This window comes from Mauremys mutica, chromosome 7 (assembly GCF_020497125.1).
Source record: "Mauremys mutica isolate MM-2020 ecotype Southern chromosome 7, ASM2049712v1, whole genome shotgun sequence".
In the NCBI taxonomy this organism is placed as follows: domain Eukaryota; kingdom Metazoa; phylum Chordata; order Testudines; family Geoemydidae; genus Mauremys; species Mauremys mutica.
The window spans coordinates 29,266,588-29,284,031 of record NC_059078.1 but is presented as its reverse complement, the minus strand read 5'-3'; the positions used below and the strand labels follow the sequence as shown (position 1 = coordinate 29,284,031).

The 17,444-nt window shown below is 54.2% G+C and overlaps 1 protein-coding gene across 2 annotated transcripts in view; it reads right to left on the bottom strand.

Moving 5' to 3' along the window:
* Positions 1-1,531: 1,531 nt before the first annotated feature.
* The window catches only part of GAL3ST3 (galactose-3-O-sulfotransferase 3), a 37,974-nt gene continuing 22,061 nt past the window's right edge, over positions 1,532-17,444 (bottom strand). For both annotated transcript variants that reach the window (XM_045024881.1, XM_045024882.1), the window contains exons 2-3: positions 4,238-4,468; positions 1,532-3,879 (exon numbers count right to left, since the gene is read on the bottom strand). In XM_045024881.1, the coding sequence (XP_044880816.1) occupies positions 2,694-3,879; positions 4,238-4,365 (1,314 nt within the window). In that variant the 5' untranslated portion in view covers positions 4,366-4,468 and the 3' untranslated portion in view covers positions 1,532-2,693. The remainder of the gene's footprint in view (positions 3,880-4,237; positions 4,469-17,444) is intronic.

Here is a 17,444-nt window from a genome sequence, read left to right as displayed (position 1 = left end):
CACCCCTGCCCATCCAGACAGGTCTTGCCCACCCTGCACATGGGACTGCCCCCATCAGCTCCCAGTCGTGCAGAAGCAAGGTCAGAGAGGTGTGTTCCTCGAGGGGCTGTAAATGGACCCCAATGATCCAGCCAGCCCTCATCCTCCTGGCCCAGCGGTGCCCCACCACCACCACCATTGGGGTGTTCACATATCTGCAGGTCACTCATCCCACCCCCTGGAGCTATCGGCTGCCATGTCTTCACACTGCCATCTGTGCTGGCATGCTCGACGTGGGATTGCTGGGGCGGGGGGGGGAGGGGAGAGAGACAGCCTCTGCCCACATATCAGCCCCCCATTGCCTGCTCCCCTGAGTCCTGCTGCCCTGGGTCTGGTGCCCTCGAGAGGGGAAAAGTCCCAGATCCCACTCCCTGGGCTGGGTACGGCCTATGGTGCAGGATGGTCCTTCGCTCTCTGCCAGGGACGTAGACTCATAGACTCATAGACTTTAAGGTCAGAAGGGACCATTATGATCCTCTAGTCTGACCTCCTGCACAATGCAGGCCACAGAATCTCACCCACCCACTCCTGTAACAAACCCCTAGCCTATGTCTGAGCTATTGAAGTCCCCAAATTGTGGTTTGAAGACCTCAAGCTGCAGAGAATCCGCCAGCAAGTGACCCCCTGCTGTGAAGCCAGCTGCTGCCACTGCCGTCTCTCACCTCTCTCACCATTATGGCACAAGGGGGCAATTACTTGCTGCCCCCCTTGTCCTCCACTCTGTGACCCCCAACCCCATTCTGCATAAGAAGGTCCAGGACAGGGGGGCACAAGATCCCTGGGGCATGCAGTCTGACCACTAGATGCCCCCCTCACCCTGCGCCAGCATGCCCATTGCCTAGGCCTGCTGGGGGCATCTGTGCAGCTGCACCTCCCCTCTCCTTGTTACCCGCCGATGCCTCTGCCCTTGCCCCCCACTGACCCCTTCTCTACATGGCAGATCTCTGTGGCCCAGGCCCCCTGGGTTCCCTGCCAGGGGCTTATGGGCAGGGGGACCCCGGTTCTGCTTGGAGCTAGGCTGAGACCTAGCAAACCCAGCTCTGGAAGGGGAGCAAGAGTGGGGGACTGGGAATGAAGCACCTGGTCCCCTCTACCTGACAACATTCCTGCAGTGAGTCCAGCATCCATCAGTGCCAGCAAGCCAGTCACCATCCTCAAGAACCAGCCCTCAATTCCTCCCCAGACACATCTGCATTGGTCCCTAGAGTCACGTTCAAGGTGTGTGTGCAACACATGCCATGTGTGCCTGACTGCCCTCCCTCAGGCTCTGGCCACATGGAAGATAACAACCTCCTACTGCTGCCAGTTACAGGCTCCAGTGTCTGCTGAGTGTGAGGGGTCACATCCTGTGGTACCCATGGGGCAATGACCCACAAAGATACACCCACCAGAACCTCCCACCTGCCCACCATGAGCCACAGACACCAGAGCAGACCAGGCACCTCACAGAGTCCTTTATTGGGTGCAGGTTCCCATCCCCCTGACAGTTGCTCAGCATCAGCCTCTTCCTGGGAACCCATTACCCAGGGAATGGCTCATGGGGCAGGAGGAGCCAGGCCGTGCCCCCCTTGGGATCCCGGGGAGGGAGTCACTCCCTGCTGAGACACGGTCACCTTGCCACACCACACTACACTGGCGAGGGGGGTGTGTGCGTGTGTGCGCGTCTGTAATTGCACAGGGGGCCAGCTGTGAGTGATTGTGTGTGTGACACTGTGCATGTGTGCAAACAGTGTTTAATTTGGGCCAGGGCTTATCAGGGCAGAGCCCCAGCACCTCTGGGCTTGGCAGTTCATAGCCTCAGCACCTCTGGGCTTGCTGCATCAATGAAAAAAAAATCGCTTGAGCCCCGGCACCTCTTTCATTACAGATTAAGCACTGTGTGCAAGGTGTGTGGGTAAACACAAGTGGGGGTGGGGACTGATAGGATATGTGCGCTATGTGTGATGTGGGGTGTGCTCGGCGAGTGATGGGGGTTGTCTGTGTGCGATAGGGTGTGTGGTTGTGTGCCTGAACAGGGGAGGTTCTCTCCTGCATCCCTGGTGCGAGTGTAAGGGGCCCTGCTCTGTTACCTGGGGCAGGGGTTCAAGTCCCACCTCCCCAGAGTTTAGCTGGCCCCTGTGTCTCCCATGCAGTCCTATGTCCCCATGTGAGTGGCAGCACTAGTGGGAGGTATGGGCCAGCACTAGCGGAGAAAGGCTGGAGTTGGAGGGGGGGCCACCATCTTGGCCCCAAACCAGAGACGCTGCTGTTCCGTGCTGAGCTGCTGTGCGTCCCTCCCAGGCTCCCAGATGCCTCAGTCCCCAGGCTGTGATTGGTGGATTTCCAAATCCAGGTCATGTGCAAACCATCCAGAACCTGCAAACGGACCCGACACAGACTCAGGAAGTGGGGAGTGGAGCTTCCCAGTGCCAGATCAGGCCTCAGTGGCATTCAGTTCAGATCCAGCCCTCCCAAAGGGACGTGGGATGCAGGGGGAGGGAGTGGGGCTGTTGTGCAGGATGGGGACTGTCACAGGGAGAGAGAAAGAGGCCAGCAAAGGGATCTCCCCATGGCTGATCCGAGGGCAGGGGGCACAGAAAACCAGGTCCATGATGCCTGCACAGCCCCACGCCCAGGTGTGAGTCTCTAATCTGGGCTAAGGTCCCAGCCCCTGTTCAGGCTGCCTTGGGCATTGTGGGGTGGCGGAGTGGGAGGGCCCTGGCTGGGCGCGGGACTCCCCGGGGGGGCAGCGGGCGGTGGAGCATGGCCCTGCGGCGGGTACGCTGGCTCTGCTTGCGCAGCATATAGCGGGAGTACTGCACCTCAGGCATGGCCAGCTTGAGGCAGCGCTCGTCAGGGGGGGCACCTGAGCCGGGCATGGGTGGAGGCAGGTCATAGCCCACGATGTCCACCTTGGAGCTGGGCTGCCAGGGCCGCAGCTCCTTGTTCTTGATCTGCGTGGCGGGGCGCAGCTGGGGCCGCCCCCCGAAGCAGCGGCGCAGCAGCTGTTCGCAGGCCCGGCGCAGTGCCCGCACCTCCTCCGCCACGCACTCCCGCCCCGCCTGTGCCACCTTGCGCCAGAAGGTGGCATTGAAGTGGTCATAGAGCCGGGCGTCCAGCCCGTTCCAGGCGCGGATGCGGGCGGCCAGCGCCTCTGAGCTGATGTTGCCCTTGGACCGGGGACCGCGCATGTTGAGCTTGACATAGAGCACGTCCTCCAGGTCCCAGGAGAGCAGGCGGCGCAGCAGCACCAGCGACTCATCAAAGTACTCGGCGATCATCACCAGCGAGAAGACCTCCTCCATCTGGCGGATGAAGCTGGGCAGGTAGGTGGGGTCGGCGGGGCTGTGGTCATTGTCCCCGCCAAGGTCGTAGAGCAGGGTGTTGTGGGCGTACATGGAGAACTTCTCCTGGGGGCGGTAGAAGGCCAGTGGGTTGGCCAGGAAGGCTTCCATGGAGCCGTTGGGCACCCGCTTGAAGGCGGAGCAGTACTGGTTGTAGTAGGTGAAGAGCGACTCGAACATGGCAACGGGCTCACGCAGGATGGTGACGTAGAGCGTGTCATTGGGCATGAGGCGGCGCAGCTCCTGGTGCTGGAAGCGCAGGTGGCTGGCGATGATGCGGGGGGGCAGAGTGTGCGGGTGCACGAAGCGGGCGGAGAAGTTGCGGGGGTAGCAGAACTGGTGGTCGCAGGCATGGTGGGGCAGTGCCACCGTCACGTTGTGCTGCTCAGCGAAGCGGAAAAGAATGTTCTGCACTGTGGTGCCCGCTGTCTTGTGGGTCTTCAGGAAGGTCACCGAGGTGTGCTTGGGGCGGGATGAAGGGGCTGGGGGGCAGCCCGGGGAGGAAGGCTTGGGGGACCTGCTGGGGAGAGGGGGGGTCAGCACGAGGGGCATGGCAGCCCAGCACTCCCCTGAACCCCTGCCCTGATCAGCCCAATGGGCCCATCCATTTCCTCATGTCCCAGCCCCACATGCCCATCTGCCCCTGTCCCTAGCCCCATGCCCACCAGCTCTGCCCCTGTACCATCCCACCCTGCCTACTATCCATGCCCCACTCCACCTACCCCTGCCCCCATTCCCTAGCCCTGTCCCCACAGCCCCACTCGACATGCCTCCTGCCTCATCCTCTAGCTCTGCCCCCTCCGTGCTCCAACCCTTCTTCTTCCCACTCTCACATGATCCCCATTCTCCAGCCCTCCCCCTCCCTTGCTCTGTACCAGTTGAGGTGCGCGCTCTGGTGGATGAGCAGGCTCAGGGTGCTGAGCACCAGCAGCAGCAGCAGCAGGGCCTTCTTGCGGGACATCATCTTGAGGGCGCAGTGCAGAGGAGGGAGGGCGTAGGGCATGGTGGGCACTGGCTCCTCCCTACCTGGGCACCATCCAGACAGGCACCTCCCTCGTCATGGAGCCACTGGGCGGGCAGCTGGGCCAGCCTCACGCCGGGGAGGCCTGCGGGAAGACGGACAGGTGAAATGCTGGCATGCCCACTTCTCACACTCATGCCCCCACCTTGCCCCTTTGCGCCACTCACAACCAGCCCATGCCCCTTTTCACAGGCACACCTGGTCCCCTTTGCACACCACTGCCTCACACTCCTGCACTCGCACTGACCCTCCCGCCCACCTGTGCATGCGTCCTGGGACACAGGATGTTCCAGGCTATAGTCACCATCTCATAAACGGGACTGTAGTGAGGCGGCCTGGCTCCCGGCCGCTCCTGACAGGGAGGAGCCAGAACAGCCGCCCCAGTGGGCGGAGCCACCGCCACCTGTCCCCGCCCCCCGGAAGTCAAGGGGCGGGACAGGAAGTATAAAGGCCCGGCCCAGCGCTCAGTTGCAGCCCGGCGGCCGGAGAGGACAGACGCTCCTGACCGAGCTCCTGCTAGACCGAGCCTTCCCCGGGCCCGGTACCCCGAAGAGGACTGGCCGAGCCTTCCCCGGGCCCGGTACCCCGAAGAGGACTGGCCGAGCCTTCCCCGAGCTCGGTACACAGAGGAAGACTGGCCGAGCCTTCCCCGAGCTCGGTACCCCGAAGAGGACTGGCCGAGCCTTCCCCGAGCTCGGTACCCCGAAGAGGACTGGCCGAGCCTTCCCCGAGCTCGGTACCCCGAAGAGGACTGGCCGAGCCTTCCCCGAGCTCGGTACCCCGAAGAGGACTGGCCGAGCCTTCCCCGAGCTCGGTACCCCGAAGAGGACTGGCCGAGCCTTCCCCGGGCCCGGTACCCTGAGGAGCTACCCGAGCGTAACCCCGACCCACGTCCTGAGGAGCAGCCCGAGCTAGCTGACTCTCAGCATGACGAGGAGCCCATGGTGTGGGACCCCGCTGCGGACACCAGCAACGAGTAGGTACCCATGGAGGGGGAGATGGGAAGTAGCCCGGGGGTAGCTGACCCCAGTCTGGCTACTGCAGATTGCGAGCCGATGTCGGTGTGTTGCGGTCAGGACCCCACTGACACAGCAGCAGACTAACTGCTGCTGTTAGGGCCCCGGGCTGGGACACAGTGGAGTGGGTGGGCCTGTGTCCCCCCCCCCTGCCACCCCCTCGCACGGGTGGCAGTCTCCCCCTCATACCAGAGCTCGGACCCAGAAGTCTGGACTCACCTATTGTTTGCTCAGCTCCCGCTCCCAGGACCTGAGCCCTGGAACTGCTGTTTGCTCAGCTCCCGCTCCCAGGACCGGAGCCCTGACTATTGCTGTTTGCTCAGCTCCTGCTCCCAGGACCTGAGCCGAGAACTGCTGCTTGTTGCCCCGCCCTGACTGAGGGCTGGGGCTTAAATTACTGACTCTGGTTGCTCAGCCCCTGCCTGAGGGTCTGAGCTAGAACTGCTGTTTGCTGCCCCGCCATGACTGAGGGCCTGGGGCTTAAACTACTGACCCTGTGTGCTCAGCCCCTGCCTGAGGGTATGAGCTAGAACTGCTGCTTGTTGCCCTGCCCTGACTGAGGGCTGGGGCTTAAGTTACTGACTCTGGTTGCTCAGCCCCTGCCTGAGGGTCTGAGCCTAGAACTGCTATTGGTTGCCCCGCCCTGACTGAGGGCTTGGGGCTTAAACTACTGACTCTGTTTGTTTTTTTGCTCAGCCCCTGCCTGAGGGTCTGAGCCCGTGGACCTTCGGAGACTGACTTGCGGATTTAGGCCATATAGTGACGCGGCTTGGCTCCCGGCCGCTCCTGAGAGGGCCGAGCCCCCTACACCGGACCCTTACAGGGACCTACGTTCTTGGGCCCTAGACGTGCTGGGCCCTGCGTGGAGCTGCGTTCAAATGCATGTTGTTCAAACGAGCCCAGCTCAGCGCGTGAGCCAGGTCGCTCTGTATGACAGCCCTGTCCCCAGCATTATTTACTGCTCTGCCAATCTGTGAGCCATGTTACCAGCACTGAGCTGGTATTTCCTTCCAGACTATTGCATAGCGCCAGGCCTAGAACCCATCCCTGCAGACTCCACTAGAAGCAGCCCCATTGGCTGACAATCCCCCTTGACGATCCCCATCGAGCTCTATCAGTTAGACAGTTTTTAATCTAGTTAATAGGGGCTCATGACTGCGCTCTTCAGGATCCAAGACACATTTCAGGGCAGACTCCAGAGGGAGCAAAAGTCCACGGAGTTTATTGAGGCAGGTCCCCACATCCTCCCTGGGCAGGGGATCCCAACGATCCCCACGAGGCCCCGCAGGCCTGGCCCAGGCAGCACGGACAGCCTGATAGTCATTTTGGACTAAAGCAAAGAAATAATCCCAAACCCAAACTCAATAGTTCTGTGCCAGACCTAGCATCTTCTGGAGGACTCTGGCAATCAGCAGTCTCAGCAGAGGGGCTGAGCTGGGCCTCTCCCCAGGAAGCAAAGCAAAGGAAAGGAAAGGAGATCTGTTCTCCACCCTGATCAGCCAGCTACTGAGCTGTTCTCCAGTGCTCTCCCCTCGTAACTTTACCTGACAGCGCATGTCTGTGTAATGGGGCAGGGCTCAGAGGGTCCATAGCACCTCATCAACCCTTGCTGGCTGAGGTCACATCTACTCTACAAACTTTGGTTGGTGCAAGTTGCATCGGCGCACAGTCAGCAAAGCGTGTATATTGCTCGTGTGCATGCACACTTGGCTGTTTGTGTTGGGGCTGTGTGTGCCCACCAGGAGTGCTTGTGCCAATGCAAAGTGTAGTGCGCCACAGGCAGGTACCCCAGTGCGCCATGCGCTGCCGTCCCATGCAATGCCCTTGAGGAAATTTTCAGAATGTGCTGTGGGATAGAAGTGACTTACCCAGGGATCTCTGGGAGATGGAGGTCTAGTTCCAGCATGCAACATCCTCCATCCCATAATACCATCCATATCCCATAATTTTTGCACCTTTTATTTTTTTTTAATCCCACAAACCCATGTGAACTTCTCCATGTCCGCCATCTCTGATGGAAGCATGGAGCCCTCACAGCTCTGCACTGTTCTCATGAACACTGTAAATACGGGACTCACAGTCCTCCTGTATTTGCAGACCTGCAGGAAGTACCTCAACGTAGGGAAACATATGGATTTATTTGATGACAGTTAGCTGAAGGACACAGCAAAGAACAATTCCAGGTTGTTGGTAGCATTCACGGAGCAACTGCAGATGGTGGAGCACCACTTCTGGGCCTGAGAAATGAGCCCGGACACGTTTGATCACATCATAATGCAGGTCTGGGATGATGACCAGTGGCTGCAAAAGTTTTGGCAGTGAAAGGCCACATTCCTGGATCCGAGTGCCGAGCTTGCCCCAGCCCTCTAGCACATGGACAGCAAAGTGAGAGCTGCATGGACAGTAGAGAAGCCAGCGCTGATTGCACTTTGGAAGCTTGCAATGCCAGATTGCTACTGATCAGTGGGAAATCATTTTGAAGTTGAAAAATCCGCTGTGGGGGCCATTGTCATGCAAGAGTACAGGGCCGTTAATCGACTCCTTCTAGGCAGGCCTGTGACTAGGTATTGTGCAGATAGCAACTGGATTTGCAGCAATGGGGTTCCCGAACTATGGTGGCATGATAGACGGCACGCATATCCCTATTTTGGCCCCAGCCTGCCTTGCCACGGAGTACATCAACAGAAAAGGCTACATTTCCATGGTTATGCAAGCATTGGTGGATTCCCCAGGGATGCTTCACTGATATCAGGGTGGGCTGGTCAGGGAAGGTGCATGAAACGCGCATCCTTAAAAACACAGGCCTGTTCAAAAAGCTGCAAGCAGGGACCTTCTGTCTTGACCGGGGGATTACTGATATGGAAATGCCAGTGGTGATTTGGGCAGACCCAGCCTACCCCTTGCTCCCCTGGCTCATGAAGCCGTATGCTGGCCACTTTGCCAACACCACAGAAAGATTCAGCTACTGCCTCAGCAGGTGCAGAATGACAATTGAATGTGCTTTCGGTAGATTGAAGGGACGCTGGTGATGTTTACTCACTAGATTGGCTCTCCATGAGAAAAATATCCCATGTGGAACTGTATGGTTGAGGGAGGCTTTGAAAGAGCCCTTTAATGGTCAGCCACAGGAATGTTCTGTGCTGGGCCAGGAGCTTTGGGTGCTGCTGGGAATTGGGTAGTGCTTGCTGCACATCTAGAAATATGACTGTTTTTCTGAGCCTATGAGTTGTGTGGTGCTTGATGTACACTGACAAGTACGGTGTGCTGTGAGTACCACCGTGCGCTCTGCAGTACGTGCTGGGAACTAATAAAGAGAATTTTATTCTCCATAAATAGAAATTTATTGAGTGGCAAAAACACTGCAGAAAAACAACATCCAAAAAGACAGGCATTGCAATACAGACTTTAAACATAAATTAATGGAATGGGACTTTGCAATTGAAAAGGCAGCAAATATTTCTGTCTGTTTCCATGCACAAAAGTAGCCCACCATGGCTACATATACACCAACCGTGGTCTCACAGATCAGGGTGTGTGAAGGTGTGGTTTCCCCTGCTGTCCCCTGGCCTGGAGCGGTAGGTGTAAGGATGCGGTCCGTGATGCCAAGTGGTATGTTGCGGGGGCATTGGGAGCAGCTAGCATGGAGTTCTCCAAGGACTGCAAAGGGTGAGGAGTCTGGAATTTTTGGACCTGAAGATCAAAAAGGTCTGTAGCATCTGTGTTTTCTGCCTGAGATGACCCATTATGTCGTAATGCATGTCCCGTTCCCTCTCTCCTTTTCCACGTTGTCTGCCATGTTGGCCCTCTACTCCAGACCCTTTGTTCATGGTCCAATGCAGCACTGGCTGGCAGGAGCTTGCTGAACATGTCCTCCCTAGTCCTCTTCTTTCTCCTCCTTATCAGGGTCAGGTGTTCTGCAGGTGTGTGTGGAGGGCACCCTCAAGTCCACAACGGCAGCAGCTGCTGGTAGAAAGACAGATGTATCACTGACTTTATCATCATAATGGAAAGGGAAAGTTACATTTCAAAACTCCCTTGCCTTAGTCCCATAAGAACTTTGAATAAGACATGCTTGTTGACATGCCAGCTTTGGGGTGCCCCTGCACAACACCACTCTCCAGCCCCAGCCACAAATGTGGCCCACCAGGGCGAGTGGAGGGGAAGAAATTTTGGTTGCATAGAACAGCAAGTCACATTTCAGTCCCTATTCCATGATTACAGGTATAGGGCAGTGGCACTGAGTATTGGCACTTCATCCCACAGGTGGTGGTGATTTTAGCTGATATCTCACTCCTGAGGGTAGCAAAGCCACAGAGAGCTCAGCTGCTGCTGGTTTCAGAAACTGAGATGGATGGGCCTATTGGTTGGTGTGGTGGAAGTCGGGCGAGGAACTAAAGCCAGCGGTCAGAGCCGGAATCAGAAGTCAAGAGCCGGGTTGGAGCAGGGCTGGAGCCAGAGCAGGGCTGGAGCAGACTAAGGCCTGTGGAGTCTGTCACCACTCTCAGGCAGGGGAGAGTTCCAAGCCATGAAGTGACGGTGGGGATCCTGCGCAGCTGTTTCTCCTGTAAGGGTTATATACCTGCTCTGAGAGCCACCAGATCAGCTCCTGGCTTGTGGATTGGCTGGAGCCTAGCTCAGGCATGACTCAACAGTGAATGTGGCTTAATCAGGCTCTAATTCATCACCTCACATCACTCCCCACTCACCGGGGCATACACTTCCCAGTCCACAAGGTACACAAGTCATCATCAGAGGAGCTTAGAATCCAGAATCTGTCTGACCAGGTATCTTCGTGCCCCCAAACCATGATGAGGGGTGGGGGTGGTTTGTGCATCCAGGAAAAGAGTTGGCCACCTATTTCTTTAACAAGGAAACATGGAATGCTGGATGTATCTTCATGGCACAGGCAAATGGAGCTTGAAGGCCACCAGGTTGATCTGTGGGATGATCAAAATGGGCCAAGGTAATGGTGGTCTAGTTTCCTTGAGGAGGTATAGAAGTGTTGAATCAAGAGCCATATCTTGTTTCCGACCGACAAGGGAGGAGGGTCCTGTTGATGGAGGTCAGTGTATCATTTGTAGTCATCCTTGGCTGAGTTTAAGTGTGATTTTAATTCCTCTTGAAAGTGGTGAAGGTGTTGAACCAAATCAGAGGCCATGGGAACATGGGAGATTGGCAGGACGGATGGATGGAATCGAGGGTGGAAGCCACAATCGGCATAGAAGGGGTTTTGGCAGGTTGATCTGTGATTGGAGTTACTGTAAGCAAATTCAATAAAAGGTAAAAGTTGGAACCAAACATCTTGATGGTAGTTGACAAAGCAACAGAGTTATTGTTCTGGAATTTGATATACCCATTCCAATTGTCCATCCGTCTGGCGGTGGTAAGCAGAGGAAATGCACAGAGTGACTTCAGGACTTCGGCCAATTCTCCCCAAAAAGGGAAGACAAATTGTGGCCCACATTCTAATGTCATGTTGGTTGGTAATCCATGGAGTGTGAAGCTGTTGTTGAAAGATAAATAAGCAGTTACTTTTGCAATGGGGATCGTCTGACAAGGTGCAATGTGTGCCCTTTTGTTGAGGAAGTTGATGATGACCTGTATAGCTGTGCAGCCATATGAGTTGGGGAGATCTGTGATGAAGTTAATTAAGATAGATGCCCAGAGTTGGGGTGAGGCCAAAAGTGGGATCAGGGCACCTAGACATTTGGCATGTGGTCTTCATCTGGCTGGATGTCTCATTGGAAGCCATGTAAGATTTGACAGATGAGAATAGTTTGCCACCAAAAATTGTGAGAAATCAGCTTCACCGTCTTCCTGTATTTGAAGTGGCCTGCAAGTGAGGAATCGTGGCATAGTAAGAGTATGGCTAGATGGGTGGTCCATCAGGAACATAAATGCAATCCTTGAACCAGTGTACCTTGTTTTTCACTGTGATGTTTGGGTCAGAACTGGCTGACATCCATCCACTGCAAGTGGATCGTTGGGCAGCGAGGCCTTTACAGTGGCCAAAAGATCAGTGTTGGTCAGCATATTTACAAAACGGCAGGGCTTCAATATAGTGGTAAGCTTGGGAGGTTTAACCCCCTTATCTATGTACCCTCCCTTGTGAGATAACACCTCATGTTTACCATTCCAGGTTCTCAGCTGGTAGGTCAGGGTGAAGTTGAATCTAGAGAAGGAGAGAGATCAACATAGGTTGGTTGAGGGCTGCAGAGAGAGATGTTCCAAATTTTTATGATCTGTGAACACCTGGACTGAAAGGCGTGCCCCTTCTAGATGACGGTGCCACTCCTGAAATGCAGCCTTGATGGCCAATGACTCCTTATTACAGATTTTATAATGTTGTTCCTCAGGTGTCAATTTCATAGAAGAGAAGGCACAATGGCTAAGGTCATTCAAGGGCCCGTGTTGCTGTGATAGCACTGCCTCAGTCATGTGATCAGAGGCATCTGCTTTGATGCCAAAAGGTTTTGATGGATCCAGGTGTATTAGGATGGGGGTAGAAGTACACACTTCCTTCAGATGATCAAAGACCAGTTGGGCTTCTGATGTCCAGGGGAGAGTTCTTCCACAGCAACTGACTAATTGGAAATACCACTTGTGAGAATCCTTGAATGAATAATCTATAGAAACTGGCAAATCCTAGGAAGCACTGGATATCATGGATGCTCTTGGGTGTAGCCCAAGTTGAAATCGCAGAGTTTTCTGTGAGCCATACTTATTCCTTTAGGAAAAACAGTATAACCCAAGAATTCCACAGAGATGCCACTGAATTCACATTTCTCAGATTTCCCATACAGACTGTTTGCTTGAAGATGTTTGAGTACTAACCAGGCATGCTGGTCATGCAGGGGTTGGTCCTCTGAAAAAATGAGACTGTTGTCTGGGTAGATTACAACAAACTTGTGCAGAACAACCCTGAAGATATCATTAACAAAGTGCTGGAATGTGGCAGGGGCATTACAGAGACCAAAAGGCAGGACAAGGTACTCAAAATGTCCATACCATGTATGAAAGGCTGTTTTCCATTCATTGTCCTCTTGGATGCAGACCAGGTTATAGGTGCTGGGTAGCCAAGCCTACCATCTCCTGTAGTTTACTGATCAACAGCAAAGGATATTTATTCTTGATGGTGATATTGTTCAGCACTGGATAGTCTACACAAAGGCACAGGATACCATCCTTTTGCTTGACAACTGGGGCTGGGGCCTTGGCAGTGGACACAGAAGGACAGATACAATTATTTGCTAGATTTTCATTGAGGTGTTCCTAGAGGGCCTTGGGTTCAGGTTCTGACAAAGCGTAAATTTGCCTGAAGGGGATTTTGGCCCCTGGCAGGAGTTCTATGGGGTAGTCGTGAGGCCTATGTGGGGCTAGGGCATTAATGTTTCTTTTATTGACTATGTCCACAAAGTTCTAGTACTTCACAGGAATTGGAGAGTTATCCTCATTCAGAGCCTGCTGTGAGCAGAAAATGGTGGCCTTGCCCAGATTGTGTCTAGTGTCTTCAGCACCAGGTTGGACTAGACACTGATGCTGACAAAAATCAGACCCCAACTGCACTTCTCGTGCTCTCCAGGAAATGTCTGGATTGTGGAGGGAGAGCCAGGGGATGCCAAGCATGATCGAGAAGTGGGGTGAGTCAATCAGGTTAAATTGCAGGGTTTTCTGGTGGCCTTGAATCACAGCCCAAAGGGGTGCAGTCTCCTAGACGACCAGGCCCAGGGACAGCAAGCTGAATTGCCTCCACCACGGGGGAGCTTCCTTTGCACTGGCAGTGGTTTATTTTAGTAAAGCCAGTGTCCATAAAATTACTAGACGTTCCTGAGTCCTGCTTGTTTTGGGCATAGCCAGGGCCCAAAGCCGGCACTCGATCTGGAGGTGGGATTGGCCATTGTCCGCGGTGGTTAGGGTACACGTAGGAAGCAGAGGGGGTCCACTCAGGGAACCTGATGTTGCCATTCTGTCCAGCCACATCCCCTCTAGTGAGATTGATCCCTCCCGTCTTCCTGGACCAGCCATAGAACAGGACTTGAGGGGGCACCTGGTGACAAAGTAGCCTCGTTCCCCACAGTACAGGCAGAGGCCATTCAAACAATGATATTTCTTCTCTCGATCTGAGTCGGCTACATGTCATGTCGACCTGCATTGGTTTGGGTCCAGCAATTGCCTGGGAGGGTGAGCAGTGGGAATAGGGCTGGTTAGGCAGGAACGGGCGTATGCCTTCCTTTTTTCCTGACTCACTCAAACAGTTGATTGTCAATCTGGATACACAACTCAACTTGGGGGTGCAAATGCACTTGGGGGGGGGGGGAGTCAAGTTCATCTTTAATCTCATCACTGAGGCCTAGGTAGTATTGGTAAATCTGCACCACTTCGTTCCCAGACGTGTCAGGGACCAGGTGTCAGAAATGGGTGGCATAGGCTGTGATGGGTCGGGGGCCTTGTCTGAGTAACTGCAGGGCAATTTTGGCAGTGGACATGGGCTGTGTCATCAAATGTGAACGAAAAGACATCAACGAGTTCATCAAAGTCATGGAGAATCGAATCTCCCCACTCCAGGAGTGTGATGCCCAGTCTAATGCTTTGTCTGTCAATAAGCTGATGACCCCTACCTTGGTTTGGTCATTCAGGTATGTGGTGGGGCGACTGCCCTACCCCTATGAGAGATTGGGCTAGGGCAGGCCAGAGCGGCTGCGCCAAGAGGCAGCCAATCAAGGAAGGCCTGTGGGAGAGCCAATGAGGGCTGAACAAGTGGCAGCCAATCAGGGCCGGGCACAGCCCTATATAAAGGCTGCCCATGAGAGGCGCAGGCAGTCTCTCCCAGACCTCCAACAGGGAAGGTCTGTCTCTTGAGCTAGGAGACCAGCACCTGGGACAGCGCAGTGCTGGGCAGGCTCAGAGGAGCTGAAGGGAACTCCAGCCTGCTACCTGCCAGGCTGCAGGCCCTGAGGGAAGGGCCTACAGGGTGCAAAAGGGTAGAGCAGAAGTGACCCAGGGAGAGCGGACAGCAAGCGAGGGGAGAGGAGAGCAGGAAGGCTGCCGCTAGAGAGTCCCTGGGTTGGGACCCAGAGTAGTGGGTGGGCCTACGTCCCTCCCTTCCCCCTTATATTGGAACTGGCCATACTGGACTGCACCATACCCCGGAAAGAAGGGGTTAGACTTTGAGAGCGGCTGGCCACTGCGGCAGGTGAAAGACTGCTGTTAGCCCAGCCTCCCGCCCCCCCCCCGGAAGGGGGTGAGAATGGACTAGAGGGCACTGCCAGAGGGCAGTGTCCTGAAGGGGACGACGTGAGCGGAAGGGAGCAACGCGGGTCCAGGCGCCAATGGAGGGCGAGAGACAGACGGGACATCACCAGGAGAAGGTGCTCCCCATGGACTGAGCTAATTCCCGGAGCGACCAGCGGGAGGTGCCAGCGGTGGTGAGTCCCAACGCTGTCACAAGGTACATATAGTAGAACAGGAGCAGCAGGCAACATTGTTGAGAAGCCCCGGAAACAAATGACGGTTCCCATCAAACTGCTCTGATAGCAGGATCTTTGGGCATACATCTTGGGCTGGCTCAGCTAATGATGTGGGGAGTCCAGGACCACTGGAACCTGCAATTGCAGGAAGATATTTTCTCATTGTAGCTGGACCACTTGGTTCTGGAGACCTTGAACTAACTCCACAATCTCTGAGCACTCCTGCCACTGAGATGTCATTTTGACTGCAAGGAGCTTCTGTGGGCATAGGAGAGGCCAGGCACCATCTTTAAATTTAATCACTATAAGGAAAAATGCATGCATACATGTACCTGAGGTCACTTCCCCTGGATTGGGCTTGTGTGTGGCCAGTTGGTGGGACTGGCTAGACTGTGGTGGAGTCTCTAACAGGTCCTGGCTCATGGCATGACTGGAGACCCCCAGCTACGTCCACCCCTCGTCTTCCTCCTTCCCACTGTTCCTAGCAGGAGTCTCTGTCTCAGGCTCCTCCAAGGTACCCACAGTGGTCTGGTGGATGCTGGTGGGGTCTCCGTGAGGTATGTCATGCAGCTTGTTGGAAAAGCAGCAGGGCTGCGCCTCAGCAGCAGATTGATTGTTGTGCTTCCTGGCCCTGTGTATACTTGCTGCAGTAGATTTTCACATGGCACTGCTGCTGATCCTTGTCGTACCCCTTTGCCTGCAGCCTCTGTTTGATCTTTTCAGAGATGTCCACTATTCTACAGCTAATCCCTAGCTGTGCCTGCACAGCCTCATCTCCCCAGGGGCCCAGGAGATCCAATCCCTCCGGTCTACTCCGGGCAGGGCGTGTCTGGAGCATGGAACCAGCATGGTCAGTAGGGCAGTTGCACACAGCAAGGGAGAGCTGCTAGGTGTGCTTGCCAAGCTGGGCAATCAGGAAAAAGCATTTCCAAAATACAAGGGTGGAGGGCTTAAGGGGGTGCCTGGCTTCTGTTCTCCGTGACCCCTGAGCGGTAGAATTCATAATCGCGACCACAGCGGTCACTGTTGCAGGGAGTAGCCATTGTAGGAAGCTGCTGGAGGACTGCTAAGGTCAACACAGGTCATGCATGGACCTCATTAGGTCAGCCATGGCTCCACAGCATTCCGAGAGGTGGTTCCACTGGGTCGCTGTTGCGGGGTGCCTACCTCAGCTAGAGACAAATTTCACTATAGACATATTCACAACTAGACTGACACAAGGCAGCTTACATCAGCCTAACTTTGCAGTGTAGACCGGGCCTCAGGGTGGGGCTGGCCAGACCCTATCACAGGGCTGCAGCGTTTTTGTATTACAGCAGAGCAGCAGCTTTGCTATAGTTAAGAGCAACTTTCTGTTTCAAGCTTGACTGTTCTAAGTGCTCAAAAATCTGTACAGTTACTTGGGTTGCCTTTAAATTTGGTGCATCTTATGGGGGTTCAGGGTTGGGTCAGTGATCCAAATTGGAGGCCATTTGGCCAATGGGTTCCTGAGATACAGCCCCACCCCAAACAGTGTTTCTTGAAGTTGACCCATTCTGGCCACATTTTTTTGCCCACTAGGGTGACCAGATATCCCGATTTTTTTTTTTATATTTTTTTTTTAGGGACAGTCCCGATTGTTGGGTCTTTTTCTTATATAGGCTCCTATTACCTCTCCTACCCCCTGTCCTGATTTTTCACATTTGCTGTCTGGTCACCCTATTGCACACAGATAGAGATCAAACCAGGGCTCATGCTCTCCAACACTTGAGGGTTACCCAACAGACTGCATGGCGGAAAGTCAAATTACAACATTGTTTGAAAAAAGAGTTTGCTTCTCCAGTTAGGCATGCTCCAAGCATTTCCAAGGTGCACGGATTACACTAAGCATGTGCAGACAGAGGAATTGACAGGGTTTTTAGCTGGATAGCTCAAGCAGATAAGCAGCGATCCTTTGAACCTGACTCTCTGTGACACAGATATGCCAAGGCATGTCCTGGCAGATATAAATTTTTTATTAAAGCTAATGTTAAAAGATTATATAATACACAGGTTAAGAAAAGAGTGGTGGTCTGTACATCTGGGTATAGTGTTTAGATTATTCACAAATATGAAGTTTGTTTTTAAAGTCATAAGATACAATATAGTGCATAATCAGCACTAACCCAAATTTAGGTGAATAAATTTAACAATATAGTTTAGATATTCGCATCCAAGTATTTGGGTACATTTCTCATAAAAACTGACACAGAGAGTTAGTTGTGGAAAGCGCATATAGCTATGAGTGAAGATTGTCCCTCAGGAATTGAGAATTGAGAGTAGGTTGTCCATTAGAGAATACAATTCATTATGAGGGAGGGATAGCTCAGTGGTTTGAGCATTGGCCTACTAAACCCAGCGTTGTGAGTTCAATCCTTGAGGAGGCCACTTAGGGATCTGGGGCAAAAATTGGTCCTGCTAGTGAAGGCAGGGGGCTGGACTTGATGACCTTTCAAGGTCCTTTCCAGTTCTAGGAGATTGGTATATCTCCAATTATTACCTTTATTAGGGGAGTATTTCAGTTACTTTCCCTACTGCGCTTCGCATCCGCACTCCAGCT